Source organism: Primulina eburnea, chromosome 18 (genome assembly GCF_022965805.1).
Source record: "Primulina eburnea isolate SZY01 chromosome 18, ASM2296580v1, whole genome shotgun sequence".
NCBI lineage: Eukaryota > Viridiplantae > Streptophyta > Magnoliopsida > Lamiales > Gesneriaceae > Primulina > Primulina eburnea.
Genome location: NC_133118.1, coordinates 26,769,230 through 26,789,810, shown reverse-complemented (window position 1 = coordinate 26,789,810; position 20,581 = coordinate 26,769,230). Strand labels below are relative to the sequence as shown.

The 20,581-nt window shown below is 41.4% G+C and overlaps 1 protein-coding gene and 1 pseudogene across 1 annotated transcript; both read right to left on the bottom strand.

The window, feature by feature from the left end:
- Positions 1 to 3,496: 3,496 nt before the first annotated feature.
- LOC140819216 (uncharacterized) lies at positions 3,497 to 6,222 on the bottom strand. Its single transcript, XM_073179228.1, has 2 exons — positions 5,909 to 6,222; positions 3,497 to 5,714 (listed from the first exon to the last, which is right to left on the bottom strand). The coding sequence occupies exon 2, from the start codon at positions 5,564 to 5,566 to the stop codon at positions 3,497 to 3,499; it is 2,070 nt and encodes a 689-aa protein (XP_073035329.1). The 5' UTR covers positions 5,567 to 5,714; positions 5,909 to 6,222.
- LOC140819215 (uncharacterized) lies at positions 6,222 to 18,170 on the bottom strand (annotated as a pseudogene).
- Between the last annotated feature and the right edge of the window lie 2,411 nt (positions 18,171 to 20,581).

The following is a 20,581-nucleotide window of genomic DNA, read 5'->3' as shown; positions in this document are numbered from 1 at the left end:
ATACCGAGGTCCAAAACCTCCTGAACTTAAAATGACGTGCCGGGGCCTTAAACCCCTCGGGTTTAAAATAACTTGCCGGGGCCTTAAACCTCCCGGGCTTAAGATAACTTGCCGGGGCGTTGAACCTCCCGGGCCTAAAATAACTTGCCGGGACGTTGAACCTCCCGGGCTTAAGATAATTTGCCGGATCCTTACTAAACCATCGCCCAAGTCTGTTCGCGTTCCGAGTATATAAGCCATCATGACGCCTCGATCTGTGTAACTGTCTTTTCATTCTGCCCGTCGCGACTTTCGAGGCGCATCGAAACCGCACACGTGTTCACTCAGTCAATGGTTCAGATCGTCCTTCATCCCTTATATATAGCAACCCTAGGTTTTTCCAAAAATCACTTTCAAATCACCATTCTCGGCGAAGCCCTTGCAAATTCTTCTCTCGCAGTTTCCGGCGTTCAAAGTCTCCCTATTCCGACGATCTTCCACCATCTCCGCCCTAAATACTCGTAAGTTTCCTCTTCTCATTATGTCTAATTCTACTTCTTCTACTTCCGGGGCCAATGCACGAGGCTCGTCAGGATATGAATCCGCTGCACTTCGTTCTGATTCGTCTCCTTCTCCCACCTCTCGCCGTCCTTCTACCCAGACTGTCAGAAAACCTGTAAGCTTTAAACCCCCATCTTCTTCTAGACCTTCTAAACCCTCTTCTTCGGGCCTTTCCCGGATCCCTAAAAAAGATAAGGGTAAGGGCAAGGTCCCGGCTTCCGACCGCCCTTTAATCGAGGTCCTCGAGGTTCCATGGTTCTCCTCTTTGAGCAGCTCATTGCGCCCCGGAGCAGATAAGGAACTTCGAACCTAGGGGTCATTCCCTCTACCTATCCTATTCTCATACCCGGATCTTCTGACCGGGCGGATCAACCCCTCTCTGGTTATATTACCTTTTTTCGGGACCAGCTTCGAAATGGTCTTCAATTTCCCATTGCCCCGTTCTACATCGAGGTTGCCAAATTATTTGGTGTTCCTATTAATCAATTTCATCCCAAATCCTTCCGGATCATGGCTTCGGTTTTTGTTCTCTTCCGTATGCATGATCTTGTAATAAATTCCAAAGTTCTGCATTACTTTTTATTTGTAGATTAGGAGATAATGCCTTTTTCCTTTCTGCCCGGCTTAATGCCCGCTTTCTTGATGACATCCCTTCCTCTCAAAAGGGATGGAAAAGAAGATATTTTTTCATTCGCCTCCCGGGTTCTCTTGATTGTTCAACCGGGTTCCTCCCTTCTCTTCCCCCTCCGCCAGAACTTCCTCGGGCGTATAAATCTGAGGAATTTTATACCCGAAGCCTCGCCTTGGTAGAGGGTAAAAAGTTTTCTTCCTCCGCCCTTATTGCCCAAGAGCACCTGGTTACCCATCATTTAAGTGCCTGGGTTGAGGATCCGATTGACCAAGTGATTGATGAAGTTGCTGGCTCAGGCCTTCAACCCGGTAACTTCCCTTTACCAGTTATGCGATTGCTCCCTTGCTTTATATTTGCACTTGGATTTTACCCTTTCCTGCTCTTTATGCAGATTTAATGGAAGAGGCTTTTGCCAGAAGATGGGCAGCTGAGAAGGCAGCCAAGGAAGAGAAGAGGGCAGCCCGAAAGGCTGCTGCCGAAAAAAGAGCTGAGGATGTGGCTGCCCGGGCAAAGAAGACGGCCCAGGTACAATTTGAACATAAGAGAGCGGCGCCTGAATCTAGGGAAGATGAAGAAGATTTCCTCCCCCTTCGCCAAAGGCAATGAAGAGTCATGACCATCCCGGTTCTGACTCTTAGTGAAGATGACCAAGCGGGGGGCCAGGCTTCCTTTCAAGCGTATCAGTCAGACACACCTCCCCTTTCGCGCGATGACCAGGCGCCCCTCCAAGAACCTTCTCAAGAATCTCTCCAAGAGCCTCTCCGAGAGCCCTTGCAAGGGTCTCTCCTCTCTGCGCCATCTGCTCGGGCTAGTTTTTTCACTGAAAAAGATTCCCGAGTCGTGGCAAACCTCTTCAAGTAGATGCTCCTTCCTATTGATGAGGCCTTCCTCCAGAGTGTGCCGCCGACCCCTCGATACCAGGAGATCGTGAACAAGCTCCTGGCTGTAAGCTTCTTTTTTCCCTTCTTTCTTCCTTTCTCCTTATTTATTAATTTTATTTATTTATTTATTTTGATCCGCCTTCTCTTTTAAATAGGGTGCTCATATGATGATGTCGGCCCACGAAGAAGTGACCTTCTTGACCAATCGACAGGCCCCCCAACTCCAAGCCATTAGGGAAGCATATGAGCGCCTCCAGGAGGAACTTTCTCGATTGAAGGGACTCCATGCAGAAGAGATGGCTGCTCTTCGGGGTTCTGTAAAGTCTGCCCAGGCGGAACTGGTCAAAGCCCGGGATGAAATAAATGAAGGTCACATCAGGGAGGAAACTCTCCGAGGACATAATTCGGTGCTTGAAGGCAAGAACCTCTCCCTGATGGACACCATAGAACAACAGATGTCACGGGCTGAGAAAGCGGAGGTGGCCCTGGCCGAGTCTGAGAGCCAAAAAGAGCAACTGAGGACTTCCTTCCTGGAATCCCTAGAATTCAAGGCCGCAGTTGAGCATAGAGCCTATCCTTTCTTTAAAACCGGCTTCGACAGATGTAGTCAACAATTTAAAGGAGCTGGGCTTATACCCGAGGATAGGGCAAACTTTCCAGACTTCGGGCTAGCCATTGCATCCCTTGCAGGAGCCGGGGCGGAAGACAAGGAAGAAGAATCCGGAGAGGAGGAAGGGGAAGAGAAACCTGGAGAGGAGGAAGGAGAAGAAAAAGAGCAGCCGACAGAAGAGGAGAAAGAACCAGGCACTGACCCTGTTGATATAGAATAGGATTGTAATCTCTTTCTTATTTTTAAGCTCACTTCCTGTCTTCGGGCTTATTAGTAATGCAATACTTCATTTCCTTTTATCCTTCTTTGCAATCTTCATAAAAATTTAGCATCCGGTCTCAACAGGACTAGGATACTCCTGACTTAACAAGTCTTCGAAACTTTTCAAGTGTCAAAAACTTAACCGAGATAGAAAAGTATGCACCGGTCTCCTGTATACTAACTGAGCATTTGTGATGCAACTATCTGAAACAAACAAAAGTTTAAGCCGGGGAACGGGTCCCGGGTCTTTGGAATGGTCGAGGTACGGAGCCCCGAGCCAGGGTGTAATGCCCTGGGCTTACGTAGAGCTAAGGTACGGAACCTTAGGCCGGGGAACAGGTCCCGGGACTTTGGAATGGTCGAAGTACGGAGCCTCGAGCCAGGGTGTAATGCCCTGGGCTTATGTAGAGCTAAGGTACGGAACCTTAGGCCGGGGAACAGGTCCCGGGACTTTGGAATGGTCGAGGTACGGAGCCCCGAGCCAGGGTGTAATGCCCTGGGCTTATGTAGAGCTAAGGTATGGAACCTTAGGCCGGGGAACAGGCCCCGAGCTACCCAGATCTGTTGGCCTGGTCATATCTCCACAGCCTCCTGTTCCTCTTCTGCCACAAAGTGTACTTCCCCCTCTTCCACCATTCTCCCCCTGACTTCCTCCGTCTTGGCTTTCTTTCCCTCCTTTCTAGACTTGCCTTGATCTGCCCGGATACCCTCCACATAACATTTCCGGGAAGAAGGCTGATCTCCACGGACCTCTCCTACTTGACTTCCCACTGGAAATTTGATCTGTTGATGGTAAGTAGATGCTACTGCCCTCAACTCATTCATGGTCGGCCTCCCCAGAATGATATTGTAAGATGAAGGGGAATCCACCACTGTGAAGGTGGTCATGACTGTTTTCTTGACATCCCGGGAGCCTAGAGTGAGTGGCAGAACAATTTCTCCCTCCGGATAAACCGCATGTCCGGCAAAACCAAACAGGGCAGTCTCCACAATCTCCAACTTAAACCCTTGCAAATCCATCTGCACTAAGGCATCTTTAAAAATCACATTGACTGAACTGCCTGAATCCACAAAGACTCTCAAAATGTCGTAGTTGGCCACCCGGGCTTGGATGACCAGAGCATCGTTGTGTGGCAGGTTTATTCCCTTTAGATCTTCCGGACCAAAATTGACCACGGCCTCGTTTCTCCTAGATCCTTCCACCTCCATACACTCCTGCCTACTTCTCGACTTCCTGGCTCGATTTGAATCTCCATCAGTAGATCCTCCCGAAATAATTTTGATCAATCCCGCCGCAGGGGATGAAGATCTCTTCTTCTCGGGCTCCGGCTCCCTCCTCCTACCCACATCGTTCCTCGGGCTACTCCTTGTGTTTATCCGGGTGTCAGGCACTGGTGGCCGAGGTGTCCGGAGTGAACCTCTCGACCTCTTGACCGATTGATTATATCCCTGACTGGTGGGTGGAACATAATTTCGCTTTAAAGCCTTACAATTCTCAGTACTGTGCTGACATACCCCGTGCCTAGTACAAAATCCAATTCTCTCGGGCTGAGACAGCGGGTGATCGGGAACTAGATCCCTACTGCATTCCTGTACCTCTCTCTCCCGGATAATTTTCAGAGGCACGTGTTGGGAGAAGTGCCCTGGATTACCCCGCCTTGGTCCTCTCTCCTCGGGCTTAGATGCCCGGTCCCCTCTCTCCTTTCTGATGACTTCCCTCTTTTGTCTCTGGGCTTCCTCCATATTAATGTATTTCTCTGCCCGAGATAGCAAATCTTCAAAGTCCTCAGGCACTTTCTTTGTTAACGATTTGAAAAACTCACTCTCTTTCAAACCTTGAGTGAAGGCAGTGGTTTTTGTCTCCGCAGCACAAGTAGGCACATCCAAAGCCACTTTATTAAACCTCTTAATATACATCCTCAAACTCTCCTCCAGGCCTTGCCTTACTTCGAACAAACTGAAAGCAGTTTTCTTATACTTTTTGCTGCTACTGAAATGATGCAAGAAGATTTTCTGAAAATCATCAAACGATTTAATACTCAATGGAGCCAACCCATCAAACCATCTCTGAGCCGAATCTACCAGCGTAGTCAAAAACACTTTACACTTGATCCTATCGGTGTAGCAATGCAACATAGCCATATTCTCGAATCTGGCCAAATGTTCCTCTGGATCTTCGTTTCCATCATACGTTCCTATTTTGGCAGACTTAAAGTTCCCGGGAAGAGGTTCCCGAATAATTACCTCAGCAAACGGGCGTCCTTTGACAGACGCTCGAGAAGTTCCACGATTTTCCAGCTGTCCTTCCAAGACTTTCATTTTCTGCTTTAACTCCAACATCTCCTCGACCATCGTTGGTGACTTAGATCCAGCAGAGGATTCCTCAACTTCTCCCCTCTTCTTCTCCTCCCTCAACTCCTGCTGCTGCTCTTGCTCTTTCTCCGGTTCCTCCTCGAGTGGTATATCATGGTGGGAAGCTTCTCGCCTAGCCATAGCTTTCTCCACGGCTTCAGTAATACGCTTATCCAACTCCTCTGAAGTCATGGTAATAAGATCAGGAGGAGCATCCTCTTGTCTTGAGTGATTTGCGTCAACTCCCTGAACCCGGGAGGTATTCTGGTTAGTTTTCCTCGTGTGAGCCATATCAACGCTTTAGTCTCAAGTTCCCACAGACGGCGCCAATGATGTTTCCTCGCTGAAATGGAATGAGCTGGGTCCGAAGCTCCAACGAGTCAAATCAATAATTTATAGTGTTTGGGAATTTGAGTGTGGACAATGGCTTTTTCAACACCTGCAGATAAGAAAGGAACTCGTGAATGGGCGCCGGAAGGGTGTCCGGCGTGACCACTCCGATGCTTAAGTCAGCAGACTTATCAAGGAAGAAACTTAGAGCAATATGTATGAATGCTTGAGAATGAAGAATTTTTCCGACCTCTGTGAATGACAACTATACCTGCTATTTATAGGAAGGAAAAATAGGGTTACCTCGATACGCGGGCGTACCTACCACTTGTACCCTTGAACGTTGACTGCCTGTCCAGTCCCTTTCTTCCCAATATCTTCGCGGACACTCCAAGAATAAGGGATGTTGACTGCCTGTCCAGTCCCTTTCTCGGACCCCCCAACGAGGTTACTTGGGTATTGAGCCCTCGGCTCTGACATGAGAACCCGGGCCCTAGTTAATCATCTCACCCAACGGTCATGTAGGAAATACCCGGCCTCTCGGTTCTCATACGGGCCATGCAACGAAACTTCCCGGGTCATCCATGACCCGGGCCCTTTCAAGGGTATCACTTAGTATATTACATGTAGAGCAATGCAGCATTTCTTTCTAAGAAAAACCTAAAAAAAAAAATAAAAAAAGGAGAAGAAAAGAAACACCAAGATATCACTAATTGTGCAATTCATTAGGCAATATAGGAGCCTTTCTGAATGCATGTTTCCTACAACGGTAAAAATGGCATCATATATCAAATCAAACTGTACCCTAGCTCTTTTCTTTGTTCACAATCAAGAGAATATGATCACCTTCCACGACCTTGTAGTACCTGTTATCAGAAGCAGAATTCCTATGAAAGCAATACAGATTTTTATCCGATAGCAGTCAGCCCTCACCAAGAATTCTTAGCTATTTAAATTCAAGATTGTAGCAAAAATGTGACGCGGGTAGAAATCTTGAATTGCATGAAACTGGAACAAACCAGATTCCTGGATGGAAAGGTTGGCACTCTGAATCTTTCACGATGAAACTGAAAAGAATATTTTATTCCTATTTAATCTATATTCCATTTTTATTGAAATATTATAATTTTGCATCTCTAGACTAATTTAAAGTGATTATATGATAAGATTTATTCCATGTATTTAAATTTAGGACATATCTATAAGATATAGCAGTCTAAAATAAAGTTCAATTCCTAATAAACTCTTTATTTTCCTTATTTATGGGATCTTGAGTATATATGGAAAGAGATTGAGAAAGGTGAAAAAATATCTATATAAAGGGGATATGGAGAGAAAAATCGTGGTGCTTCTGAAGATAAATATCGGGCTTGCTGCAGGATTTTGGATTGAAGATCTCAGCGTTGAAGTTGTCTGTGAGCTATTGACTGACGTCACAACAGTGTTGCTGATTGGTGTTGTCAACACTCGAAGAACAACACTGACGCAGAGTGTTGATCGAAGAGTGATTGTGTTTGGTTTTGAGCAACGCGTTTTTTATTATGCATGTAACTTTAATATTAGTTACCTTGATGTATTTTGCTGTCCTTGAGTGCCAAGGAATTTAAGCTTGTTTATTCTCACTAGTATTGTTTTGGTGTAAACAATTTATATAATTTTCTAGTGAATTTTTGCCATAAGGCATTGCACAAGTATTCGTACTTGTGCATAATTTAAATATCTGGTGTCCATTTATTAAACGCTTACGTGTGTGCTAGATATTAATTTCCGCTGCATGTTGTGCCTTAGTATTGCCAACACCAGAGCACAACACTAACTTTTGATACACACATTACAATACTTTAATTTCTTGTACGTTTATGAACAACAAATTCTTTCAAGTGGTATCAGAACCTTCGCTTGACACACTAAGTGATTGATTCTGTGTTTATGTTGTTTTACAGGAAATATATCAAATAGACTGATGGATCCATTGAATTCTAGTGCTGCTTTCAGGCCACCTGTTTTGGATTGATCAAATTATGCACTCTGGAAAGTCAAGATGAGGATATACATAAAGTCCATTGAGGAAAGAGCTTGGCAACGGGTACTTGATGGTTGGTCACCCCCTAAAACTGTTGATGTTGATGGTGACAGCCGAGTCAAGCTTGAAAATTCTTGGACTAATGATGAAGTTCAGACCTCGAACTTCAACTATAAGATACTCAACGCCATCTTCACTTCAATAGATGTCAATATGTTCAGCCTCATCACCAATTGCATATCTGCAAAAAAAGCATGAGACATTCTACAAAAGCACTGCAAAGGATCTGAAAGCGTTCGTAGAACCAAAATAAGAATGTTAACCTCAAAATTTGAGAGTCTGAGGATGGAGGACAATGAGACGATTGTTGAATATGACCGAAGACTCCGAGATATTGCAAATGAAGCGTTTAGCCTCAGTGATCCTATGTCTAATGAAAGGCTTGTAAGTAAGGTACTAAGATCTCTACCTGAGCGCTTTAACATTAAGATTTATGCCATTGACGAATCAAAGGACACATCTACTCTAAATTTGGAGGAATTAATGAGCTCTCTCAGAACCTTTGAGATGAACCTGGATATTCAGAAGCGGGATAAAGGAAAATCTGTTGCGCTACAAGCCACTGATGAATCGGTTAATAATCTCATTCAAGAAGCAAATGAGTCTGACCTTGGTGAGGAGTCAATTTCCTTGATTACTAAGAAGTGATGACTACTTGAAACGAATGAGAGACAAAAAGAAAATTGTGCCAATGCCAAAACCTTCTTTTGTTCCTGTTGAAAGGAATAAACTTTCTGCACCTGTTCAAGGGAATTTTAGATCAAGGAATGAATCCATGGGTCGACCAGAGCTAAAGAAACTTGATTCAGTCCGATGTCGAGAATGCTCTGGATTTGGTCATGATACAAATGAGTGTGCCAACCAACTCCGCAAAAATAAAAACATGGATGCGCGCTTAAGTGATGACGATACTGATTAAGAACTTGAAGCCAAGGAAGGAGTTGATTGCATATCTCTATCTATCATCCAGGAAAAGTCATAAAAACTACAGGTCAATCCCTTTGGTGTTGCCACTGGTTTTGCAACACCAAGTGGCAACACCGTGCCAAAATAACTGTGTCTTAATACTAAATCTCTGGAAAATTCAGATGTTGACAAACTCCAGGGATCTTACAAAGAAGAGCTTACTTTGGAAAGTGTTCAAAGGATGTATGAAGAACTCTATGATGACTGGCTCAAAAGGAATAAGACATACTCATCACTTTCAAAAGAAAACACTGAATTAAAAAGCAACTTGTCTCGTCTTGAAGTCTTGTTGAGTAGGAAGGACCTTGAACTATGTAAAGTCAAGGATGATCTTGAGAAGGCATCAAAGACACTTGCTAAATTCAATGCAAGCTCATCAAAACTTGACTCAATGCTATCTATGGGGAAGGACAACAGATCTGGTCTTGGTTACGTCGAAAGTATGTATGAACATGGTGAGGCATCTAACTCTAGTTCAAAGACCATAGTGTTTGTGAAGGTGTCAAAGACTATGCTGAACCCTTAACAGAAAATCCACCCATCAAAACTTAACAAAGCTCAAGGCTGGCCCCTGAACAGAAGCTGGAAAAAACCAGTTCATCCCCCTCACCGTCAAAAGGTCACTACTCAGCAAAAATTCCGCAAGACAAAAGGCCAGCATCAATATCAAATCTCAAGCAAAGAAAACGTCATTTCATCTATCACTACTGTTGTAAGCTTGGGCACATTAAACCCTTTTGTTACAAACTCAGAAATGACTATCTCAGGTGGCATTCAAATTGGGTGTTACATAAGGTGTTGTCCAACACCACATCCAACACTGCAGTCAAAAGCTCTTACACTAAGAAAATTTGGGTACCAAAAACTGAGACACGATGCAATGTCGTATATACCTCGTTAAAAACTAACATTGCAAGTGCATGATACTTTGACAGTGGGTGTTCTCGGCACATGACTGGTTCAAAAGAACACCTCATTGATTATCTTGAAGTAAAAAGTGGACGTGTGACCTATGGAGGTGGTGCTAAAGAGAGAATTGTAGGCAAAGGAGCCCTAAATGTTGATGGGTTTCCTGAACTCCACAATGTGTTAAATGTTGAAGGACTTAACTCAAACTTAGTCAACATAAGTCAACTTTGTGTTGATGATTTACATGTTAGGTTCAACAAAAATAATTGTGAAGTGTTTACTAATTAAAATGTTTGTGTAATGTCAGGAACTCGGTTTGCTGATAATTGCCATCTGTTGGGAGAAGGTGATGATTGCTGAAATGCCAAGATAAATGATTTGGACCTATGCCATCAGAAACTTGGACTTGTGAGCTTTAAGACCTTGAAGAATCTGAGTAAGTTTGAAGCTGTAAGAGGTATGCCTAATTTGTGCTCAGGTAATGCATATGTCTTTGGACCATGTCAGAAAGGTAAAAAAACTTGTGCTGCACATCCAGTGTTGCAACACTTTGGGACAACATGGTGTCTGGAACTCTTGCACATGGATCTAATGGGTCCAATGGATGTTGAAAATCTGGGTGGTAAGAAATATTCTTTTGTATGCGTTGATGATTTTTCGCGTTTCACATTGGTAAGTTTCCTTAGAGAAAAGTCTGATACATTCGATGCTTTTAAGAAATTGCATGCTAAGATAACTGATCTGTATGATATAAAGGTGGTTAAAATCAGAACTGATCATGGTAAAGAGTTCGAAAATGCTTATTTTATTTCTTTATGTGACAAAAAATGTATCACCCATGAATTCTCAGCTTCGAAGACGCCCCAACAGAACGGGATAGCTGAAAGGAGAAATAGAACACTTCAAGAAATGGCTCAGGTCATGCTGAGTTCCAAGAGTGTGTCAAAACGTTTTTGGGCAGAAGCATTAAATACAGTCTGTCATATTTCTAACCGAGTATTCCTAAGGAATGAAACCACTATGACCTCCTACGAAATCATCATGGGGAGGAAACCAAATCTAATATAATTTCATATCTTTGGCTGTGTTTGCTATGTGTTAAATGATCGAGACCATCTTGCAAAATTCGACTCTAAAAGTGATAAGTGTCTATTTTCTCGGATACTCAATGAATAGTCGAGCTTATCGTGTGCTCAATTTGAGAACTAGGGCAACTATTGAATCCATTAATGTTGTTTTTGATGATTTCGCTGACTTAACAGGAAAAACAAAAAGAGGATGATGCTGAAGGACTGATAAACGTGAGTGAACCGGTGACCAAAAACGGTGTTGCAATTGGTGTTGAGATCAGTGAGGCAAAACCCATCACAACACAAGTGGAAACTTTAGAAATTGAAGATAATGATGACGGGTTTATCAGTGAAGGGAAGGAAATTCCAAGTAAGATTCAAAAGAATCATCCATCCTCACAGATCATCGGCAAGGTACATGATGATGTTCAAACCAGAAAGAAAGACAAAGTGGATTATCGCAAAATGATTGGATTGGTCTGTATGAGTTCCATTTTTTCACAGGTTAGTCACTCTTGTTTCATGTCTAAAATTGAACCCAAAAATATTGCTGAGGCTCTAAAAGATGAATTCTGGGTAAATGCAATGCATGACAAACTTGAACAATTTATACGCAATGACGTGTGGGATTTAGTGTCTCGACCCTCAAATATCAATGTTATTAGAACAAAATGGATATTTAAAAATAAGATGGATGAGTCCGGTAACATTGTTTGAAATAAGGCTCGATTGGTAGCTCAAGGGTATACACATGTTGAGGGGGTGGATTTTGATGAAACCTTCGCACCTATAGCACGAATTGAGTCTATCCGATTGTTACTTACTGTTTCCTGTCATATGCATATTAAATTGTATCAAATGGATGTAAAGATTGCCTTCCTGAATGACATCTTGAATGAGGAAGCCTATGTCAGTCAACCTAAGGGATTTGAAAACTCTCACCACGTGGACCATGTCTAAAAACTGAAGAAGGCCATGTATGGACTGAAACAGGCTCCACGGGCATGGTACGGTAGGTTAGCTGACTATCTGATAAACTTGGGCTACAAACGAGGTGAGGTTGACAAAAGCGAGTGCCCGCTGGGGCCGGTGATCTAGACGATAGGAAAAGCACATCGGGTGGGTGTTTTTATTTAGGAAATAATTTTGTATCATGGGCTAGCAAGAAACAAAAGTGTGTATCCATATCCACGGCTGAATCTGAATATGTGGCAGCTGCCAGTTGCTATTCACAACTTGTGTGGATGAATCAGATGATTGAGGACTATGGGTTCCATAGTGACACAATGATTGTGTATTGTGACAATTCTAGTGCCATAGACTTTTCTAATAATCCTGTTTAACACTCTCGAACAAAACACATTGATATAAGACATCATTTTATTCGAGACTTGGTTGAAAAAGGTATAATTCGACTAGAATTTTTTAGGACCGAAAACCAGCTGGCCGATATCTTCACGAAACAATTGGATTTTGAGAGATTCTCCGATCTTCGGAAGTCTCTCAGCATGTGCATACTTTAATCATTTTTCAATGTTGATAATGGTGTTGCCAACACCAGTGACAACACCTGTTTTGTGCATGATTATTCTTAGGATGCTAGGCATACTGCATAATTATAACCACCCTATTTACTTGTGTAATGTCTGAACAGTGCCAGAAATTCCTGAAATGTACTCTCTGAGTGTTCATACTTCCAATAAAATTTCGAGAAATAAATTATGGTCAATCCAAAGCACCGAGTAGTAGAGGATATTCATGGAAATCGTGATCTTGTCTAAAGTGAAAAAGTGACTTGGAAAATGCAATCATAAGGATAAAAATAGAAAAGAGGAAAATGAAAAAAAAATGTTTAGAAGAAAATGGAAAAATCTACCTAGAGGAGTTCATTGAAGACCGTTCTTCTAATGTGGGAGCTACCACTTCTAAACAAAAATAGTCATGGAAAAAACTACCTAGAGGAATCCATTGAAGACCGTTCTTCTAGTGTGATAGCTACCATTTTTGAATCAAAAGAAAATTTTATGGAAGTTTGAATAAAATCAGTAGTGTTGCCAGGAGGTGTTGTCAACACCAAGTTCAGACACACCACAATTTTTTTATTGCCTGAAATTTTTTTAATGCATCATTTTGGAGGCATAGTCAGGACATGCATATTGATTTTTGTTTCGTGAATTCATCGTGTTCAGTGACATATCAGTGTTGACCTATGACTGTTGATAAAAACCTTAATTGGCCATGTTGAAAAGAAGTGACTTCTTATGTACATGGTGTCGGATCGATATGGGGTTGATTTGGGTTGTTCTTTGGAAATGTTGTAACACGTGTTTTGAATCTCAGTTACCGTTTGATTTTAGGAGTAAAGTTGTGATTAAGTTTCTGGAAAATTTCTAAAAAGTTACCGTTGAGACTGGGAACGGCTGTTCTGATTTTTTTTTACCGTTATTGTGCGACGTTTCTGGAAGATAATTCTTACCGTTGCAGCAAGCTCTTATAATTATCCTTATCAATGTTTTTTTTCTTACCCACATCCTTTTTCTTTGCTGCTTAAATTTTCAAAATTCTCACAGAATCGCCTCTTATTCTCTACAGATGGCAGATAATCGATTTGACCCATCCGAAATTCGCAGTTAAATGGCCGCAAGCCGTGGTGTTATGCCCTCAGAGGCAACACCACCGACTGAGTTTCTTGTTGAAAATCCACTGCAATTAGTGCCCGTTGATCCACAGCCTATCCCACTGGAGGAAATTGCTCCAGGAGAACCAGGAAACCCTTGGGATGCAGATAATCCACCTGATTATGAGGCCTATAAACAGGCCTTTCCTCCACAACCTCCAATCTATCGGAGATGCTCAAAGCGATAGGCAGGTTACAGCCCGGATTTTTCGGCTCCAAAGAAACCACGCATGGCCACTTACTTCACGCTTGATCCGGTTTTTTCATCAGGGAACGACTCCAATGATGAAAACTTTGAGTCGGTTGCTCGAAAGTGGCCTACTCTTACTAAAAAGGCTTTTGTTTCCTCGTCCACCTCTGCTGTCCCACCTGAGGAATCTCATGATCCTCCGCAAGAGGTATGTTTCTCATCTGAAGATGAACAATCTCTGGCTGATTTTATGAACAGCTTGCGAGACACCAAGAAGGGGAAGAACTTGGTGCACGAAACTTCCGAGAAGGTGCCATCCGAATCTGAGTCTATGTCTACTGCAGACACCTCTGATGATAGCTCAGAACAATCAGCTGAGGCTATGGACAATGTAGATGCAACTGAGCACGATGTTAAGCCAGGTGTTGGCAACCCTGACTTGGAGGACTACGATCTTTCTACCTCCTTTTCTACAAAATTCTATTCTGAGTCTGCTGTGGCTCAAGGGTTCCTGTATGCACACAGAGAATTCATTGAGGAACGAAATATTGATTTTAAAGCATAAAGGAAATACAATTTGACCACTTTCCTCCAGGCCAGACGTTTAAGTTCGACGGTCAATCAATTCTATCATATGCTCGGAAACCAATCCTTGAATTCTACTGTAATCTGGTCTCCAGTGTTGGAGATGATAGTTCTGCCAAGTATGGTAGGGTGTTTGTCCGAGACACCATCTATGATTTCTCTCTCTCCATCATAAATGCCTTCTACAATATTCCTGCTATTGATGATGATGAAGCACTCCTGCACATGGATGTCATTACCTCTATTCTTATGGGAGGACTCATCACAACATTTCCAAGCCGCCCCAAGCGCCTTGCAGCAGCCAACTTGACATCATTTTATTTTGTCCTCCACAAGGCTGCCATTCGAAATTGGACTCCCTCATCCAACACAACTGTGGTTACGAGACCACAAGTGATTACCATGTTTACCATTGTCATGGGACGCAGTTTTAATTTTGGACAGTTAGTTTTCACGACTGTCTTTCAATTTGCAGAAGGAGAAATGAAATACACAAAGCTCCCATTTCCCTCCTTGATTTTCGGAATCCTGGAATTTCAAGGATTTGTTAAAGAAGCTGAGGAACGGTACTTGATAGTTGTTGGGGACTCGCTCAAAATTGCCCCTGCCTACTTTAAAGCGAATAGGATCGTAGATCTCCCCTGGTCTGCTTGAAGTGCTGCCCCAAATTTTGGGAACAATGCTCCTTCGTCTGCTACTGGTGTTGCTTCCGATGTTGGCAACACTGCACCTTCGTCATCATCCGTCCATGAAGGGTTTATCTTGCTTACCACTTCAGAGATTCAGGAAACAGGCTAAGGACCTCATTGCTTATTATGAAAACCAAACTCTAACTATCGGTTACTTCTTGAAGTTGGCATGCATTCTGGTCAAAAAGAGGGAGATCATACGCCAAAAATGAGTGATGAAGATGAAGATGAAGATACAGATAATGCTGTGGACTGAGTTTTTTTTTTCCTTCTTCTTTCCCTTGTAGCTTATCTCTTAAATGTTCTAGGTTGTTTAGTTCCTTGTGGTTAATTTTTGCTGACTTCTACTTCCTGTTTAATGTTGAGTAATGAACTTATATTTTTCATCAAACTCCAACTGACTCTGGTGTTGTGAGATCATGTTGACAACACCAATAAGCTAACATGTCTTCTTCAGGGGGAGATGCAACTTAATAACTCAGGAGGAGCTATATGTTAAAACTCAGGGGGAGATTGTTTTTGGAAGTTTTTGTCCAGAGATGCGAAAATGGGGACATTGAAATGAATATTTTATTGAAATATTATAATTTTGCATCTCTAAACTAATTTAAAGATATATTCCATGTATTTAAATTTAGGACCTATCTATAAGATATAGCATCTTAGCCTAAAATAAAGTTCAATTCCTAATAAACTCTTTATTTTCCTTATTTATAGGATCTCGAGTATCTATGGAAAGAGATTGAGAAAGGTGAAAGAAGATCTATATAAAGGGGATATGGAGAAAAGAATCGTGGTGCTTCTGAAGAGAAATATCGGGCTTGCTGCAGGAATTTTGGATTGAAGATCTCAGCGTTGAAGTTGTCTGTGAGCTATTGACTGACGTCACAATAGTGTTGCTGATTGGTGTTTCCAATACTTAAAGAACAACACTGACGCATAGTGTTGATCGAAGAGTGATTGTGTTTGGTTTTGAGCAACGCGTTTTTTATTATGCATCTAACTTTAATATTAGATACCCTGATGTATTTTGCTGTCCTTGAGTGCCCAGGAATTTAAGCTTGTTTATTCTCACTAGTATTGTTTTGGTGTAAACAATTTATATAATTTTCTAGTGAATTTTTGCCACAAGGCATTGCACAAGTATTCGTACTTGTGCATAATTTAAATATCTAGTGTCCGTTTATTAAACGCTTACGTGTGTGCTAGATATTAATTTCCGTTGCATGTTGTGCCCTAGTGTTGCCAACACCAGAGCACAACACTAAATTCTGATACACACATTACAATACTTTAATTTCATGTACGTTTATGAACAACAAATTCTTTTAGAAACAACTTGGGTGTTCGACTAGAAAATGCGGGTGTGTCATCGATATGGTGTTGAGGGCGCTTATCCCACCAATCTTCGTCTCTACAAATGAGTTCATTATTTTATAATATGGAACTTTTCAAATTACTAGATTTTCACTGGTTTTGGACATTCAGACATATTTCGAGGTAAATTTCCAGAGACTGCTTCAATCTCAAACAAAGCATGATGCAGAACCGATCTGTAACTTTTATAAGAAGGGGTGACATATTAGGAATGCCTCCATTGGCTCATCTGCAAGACTCTAATAAACAACATAGGGTGCATTCCCAGAATGTCAGAGGGAATAGTGACTCCCATTAACTGCCTCGTGCGCTTGGTGGCGTAGCTGACATAGTATGTGTCCGGAACGTATTGTGAAAACCCATAGAAGACGGGGAGTTGTAAAATCCTTAAATTTTTAATAGACATGTATAGGATATTATTTTCGAAGTTGAAAATAAAAAAGATTTTGAAAATAATGAATAATACATGGTATTCAAAAATCTGTTCCCAGCCAATAATTACCTTAATTTCGAAATCAAGTACAAAATATACACATTAATTTAGAAATTTAAGATGGATATCAACATATTTAGAAGATATTATCGTATACAAGGCACCTTTCTCAACAAGGAAGCTAGCAAAATTGCAATGCAGTTCAGATGCATCACGAACTTGTACGAGAAAGCAGTCTACATGCAGCCATCCAGTCCAAGGCTCCATTTTCTAAAATATATGCTTGGTGGCCAAGATATTTTTGAAAAATTAACATCTTGTTAACTAGGGAAGGAGCTCAAAACTATTTGAAAGAAAATCAATTGGTTATGGCAGGATTCCCTTCCCCTCACCTATAAATACTCCATCACTCCTAGCATTCCTCACACCCTGAAACTCGAGATGCATAGCTGCAAAAATTCGAAATTTCCAGCAGGATAGTTGAGGCGAAATTCTGCTTGTGTTCGTCCAAGAATTAGGCTAGAAAGTGAACTGAAGCGCTGCCCGAGCAAGAAGCCAGAAGCGATCCAATCCACGAAGCTGTGCACCTAAGTTTTAGCATTCAAAAATACTGTAAGTGGGCTTGTTTTAAAGATTAAATTTCGTATATGCATATTTATTTCGTTTACAAAAATGCGGACAAGTACACGTTCTTCTTCTACTCCGTTCTTGTGTTGGTTGTCATATGGTTTTGAGCACTGTGAGGATTCGATTGTATATGGGTGGGAATCCCAATATGACATGTTTATGGCCTTTACACGGTGGGATTGTAACCGTTATATTGCCTCGCACCCTTAGAGGAATAAAAATTAGGGACCGATATCAGTAAACCATATAAAGTAGAGGAATCTCAGTGCCTGATCAATGTTATGCATTTGTTATGAATTATGTATGCAAGTCATGTGATTTTTGAAATTTATGCATATTGTTATATTGTGCTCGATATGTCCCCCACTTGCTGAGTATTTCCCAAAATACTCACCCCTTTACAATCATTTCCCGGATAAATCCGAGGAAGAGGAGTCGGACTAGTTTTGGGGCTGGTGAAATTTCAAGTTTTTAGTTTATGTTTAAGTTTATTATCTTTCATTTGTAACGTTTCCACACTTATTCTGTCATTTTCGGTTAGTAAAGACAATGTTATATCTATTTGAAATTATGATATAAATTTGTTTTGGTTTATACTGTGCTACGAGACTGGTTGTTTTCGATTGTGTGATTGTTAAACAAATTCGATGTCAACCCTGAGTTTCGGGGCGTGACACGTATGCACATGGATGTTTAATCTGATCAATCCTTGAATGGTAAGATCTGGAAGAATAATCTCCAGATACAAAAGGGTCACTCCTCCCAATGAGGCAATAACATACCCCAAATCCCTATATTTCTGCTAGAATATTGAAATGGTCAAATACAAAACTGTAGTAGCGTTTTAGCCATGGAACATCGAACCAGTCATAGAGAATCACTCCAACTCTGCACAGGTGCAGCAGATAAATGGGTTTCAAAGATTTCCCATCTTCTGGCTTCATGGTACCGTCACGTATATCAGTCGTTTGTTTTTATCAATTTGAATTTCTTTCCTAAACATTATCTTGTCATTGTTAGTTTTAATTTCTCGCTTTAGTTACTTTATGGTAGTTGTTTAATTAAGTCTTAATTAATTAATCTCACCTAACTTAAATTTTGTTAGCCTAAATTAGGGGAAAAAATTCACATTATAGTATTTAAGCGTTGATCCCTGTGGGTACGATACTTTGACTCATAATCTATTTACTAAACTTGACATAGTCCGCTTGCTAGCTTTATTTTCAACCGAATATTTTTGGCGTTGATGCCGGAGATCAATTTATTTATTATTTGGATTTATTACTTTCTTGAGAATAGGCTTTTTATCGTTTTTTGGATTTTATTTTATTCGTAAGTTTGAAGGTTTTGCTTAATTTCCGTTTTCAGGTGATCTTCAGCAGTGAAAGAATCATGCTAGAGGAGACAAAAGATTTGATCCTATTGTAGACGTAAGAGATAACATGGAAGTTTTCAGATTCTGAATTGGAAAAGAATTTAAATCAGAGGACAAGGCTGAAACTGAAACACCAAGGATCAAAGAAATGGATAACGAAGAAGATGATTGTGCTGTTTATGATCTTAGTAGAAAAACTAGAGAAAATTATGGTTCAAGCATCACTAGTCCTATCATGGAAGCAAATACTTTTGAGTTGAAAACATGCATCATTCATAGGATACAATATCAAGTGAGATTTGCAGGACACAGACTGAGAATCTGAATGCGCATCTAGAAATATTCTTATCTATACGTGACACGATCAAATTTAATGGAATGAGCACAAATCTCATCAACTTGAGGCTATTTCCTTTCTCTTTGCATGGTGAAGCTGTAAGGACCGTGTATCGTATTATCGTAAATCTTATATGATTATCGATAATTAATGAAATTGTCATGGATTATGTATTCGATGTATATCGTGACAATGAATTGAGAAATGAATATTGTATATGAATTGACGTTGTACGAACTTGATTTGAAAGGCCGGACGCCAATATAGTACAAAAACAATAATTTGTACAGAACATGTGGCGCCCGAGCGGTAGAAAATTACCGCCCGAGCGCCAGGGTATCTGAAATGTGATGTTCAGGCAGAACATGCCGCGCCCGAGCGGTAATTTGTGACCGCCCGAGCGCAGTACAAGCAAACTCGGGGACAGAACTTCTCGCGCTCGGGCGCGAGAATTCTACCGCCCGAGCGCGAGAGAGATGAGGATAAGAGTAACTTTTCTTCTCTTTCTTTCTTCATTTCTTATGCGATAACTTTCGAGAGAGTCGAGAGAATTTCAATTTCTTTCTTACAAATCGACTTCGAAACGCTGTCTAAACGCGAAACAAATTATATATTTGTGATCCTCGCGTCGAGGGCTTCAGACTGAGGTAATTTTCTCCTAGTTCCAGTAGCTATAAATATTCAAGTGCTGGAATCGCGTGTATTTGACGTTGAAATTCTGATATGTAGTAGAATAACCGACAAGAAACTCATATTCGAAGTCGGAATTGAATTATGATATGATTTTGATTTGATATGAATTTTTGAAGTTTCAAATGATATTTGAAACTCATATTAATGATTTTGGAGTATGTTATTGATTGGAATGAGTATCTTATCGATGTAGATAAAGTGTAATATCAATATCTTCAGGCTACATCAACGGGAAACGAAGAATTGAGGTATGTTGCGACCGGGTAACATACGACAGGTATCTGTATTATATGATATATGTCGGTTTGATTGGATTTATTGGATTGGAATACGTGTCTATGTGCCTATTTGATGATTTGATGTGGCATACATGACATTGAGATTTGAGTATCGATGTACAAAATAAATGTTTTGTTAACACACATCATTTTATGCATACATCGATACATGACATGCACGTTGAGCTATGATCCTTGGATACTCTGATATGATTTGATTGGATTCCGGGGTTTGTGAACACAATCTGTAACGCCCCAGATTTGACGACTGTCCTCACTGTACCAAGACGAGTCTTTCCAGCGTGCTTATGTCCTCACTCACACGCACCCTAGGAAACTTCCCAGGAGGTCACCCATCCCAAAATTGCCCCAAGTCAAGCACGCTTAACTTTGGAGTTCTTATGTGATGAGCTACCGAAAAGAAGATGCACCTTCGATATGAGTAGTACCAATCAAATCTTTTAAGCCCTCTTCAACTGTTCAGTCCATTACATTGCCCAGTCACGGAATCCCTCTCATTTCCGTGTGGGTCGGTTCATTCATGTTCCCTTCACCTAGAAGCCTGCCAGGAGCCGCTCATTGTCCGTGCAACTAATGGCACCGGCGTTCACCCCCCGCTCTCTTCGGCCCCGGGCCTCACATGCCCACCAGCTTCCGCTTGGTTCGTCCCCGAACCAAACCGTACTA

What these genes read in the sequence shown, in the direction of transcription:
- LOC140819216 (XM_073179228.1), bottom strand. Translation starts at nt 5,566, where the DNA reads ATGGCTCACACGAGGAAAACTAACCAGAATACCTCCCGGGTTCAGGGA.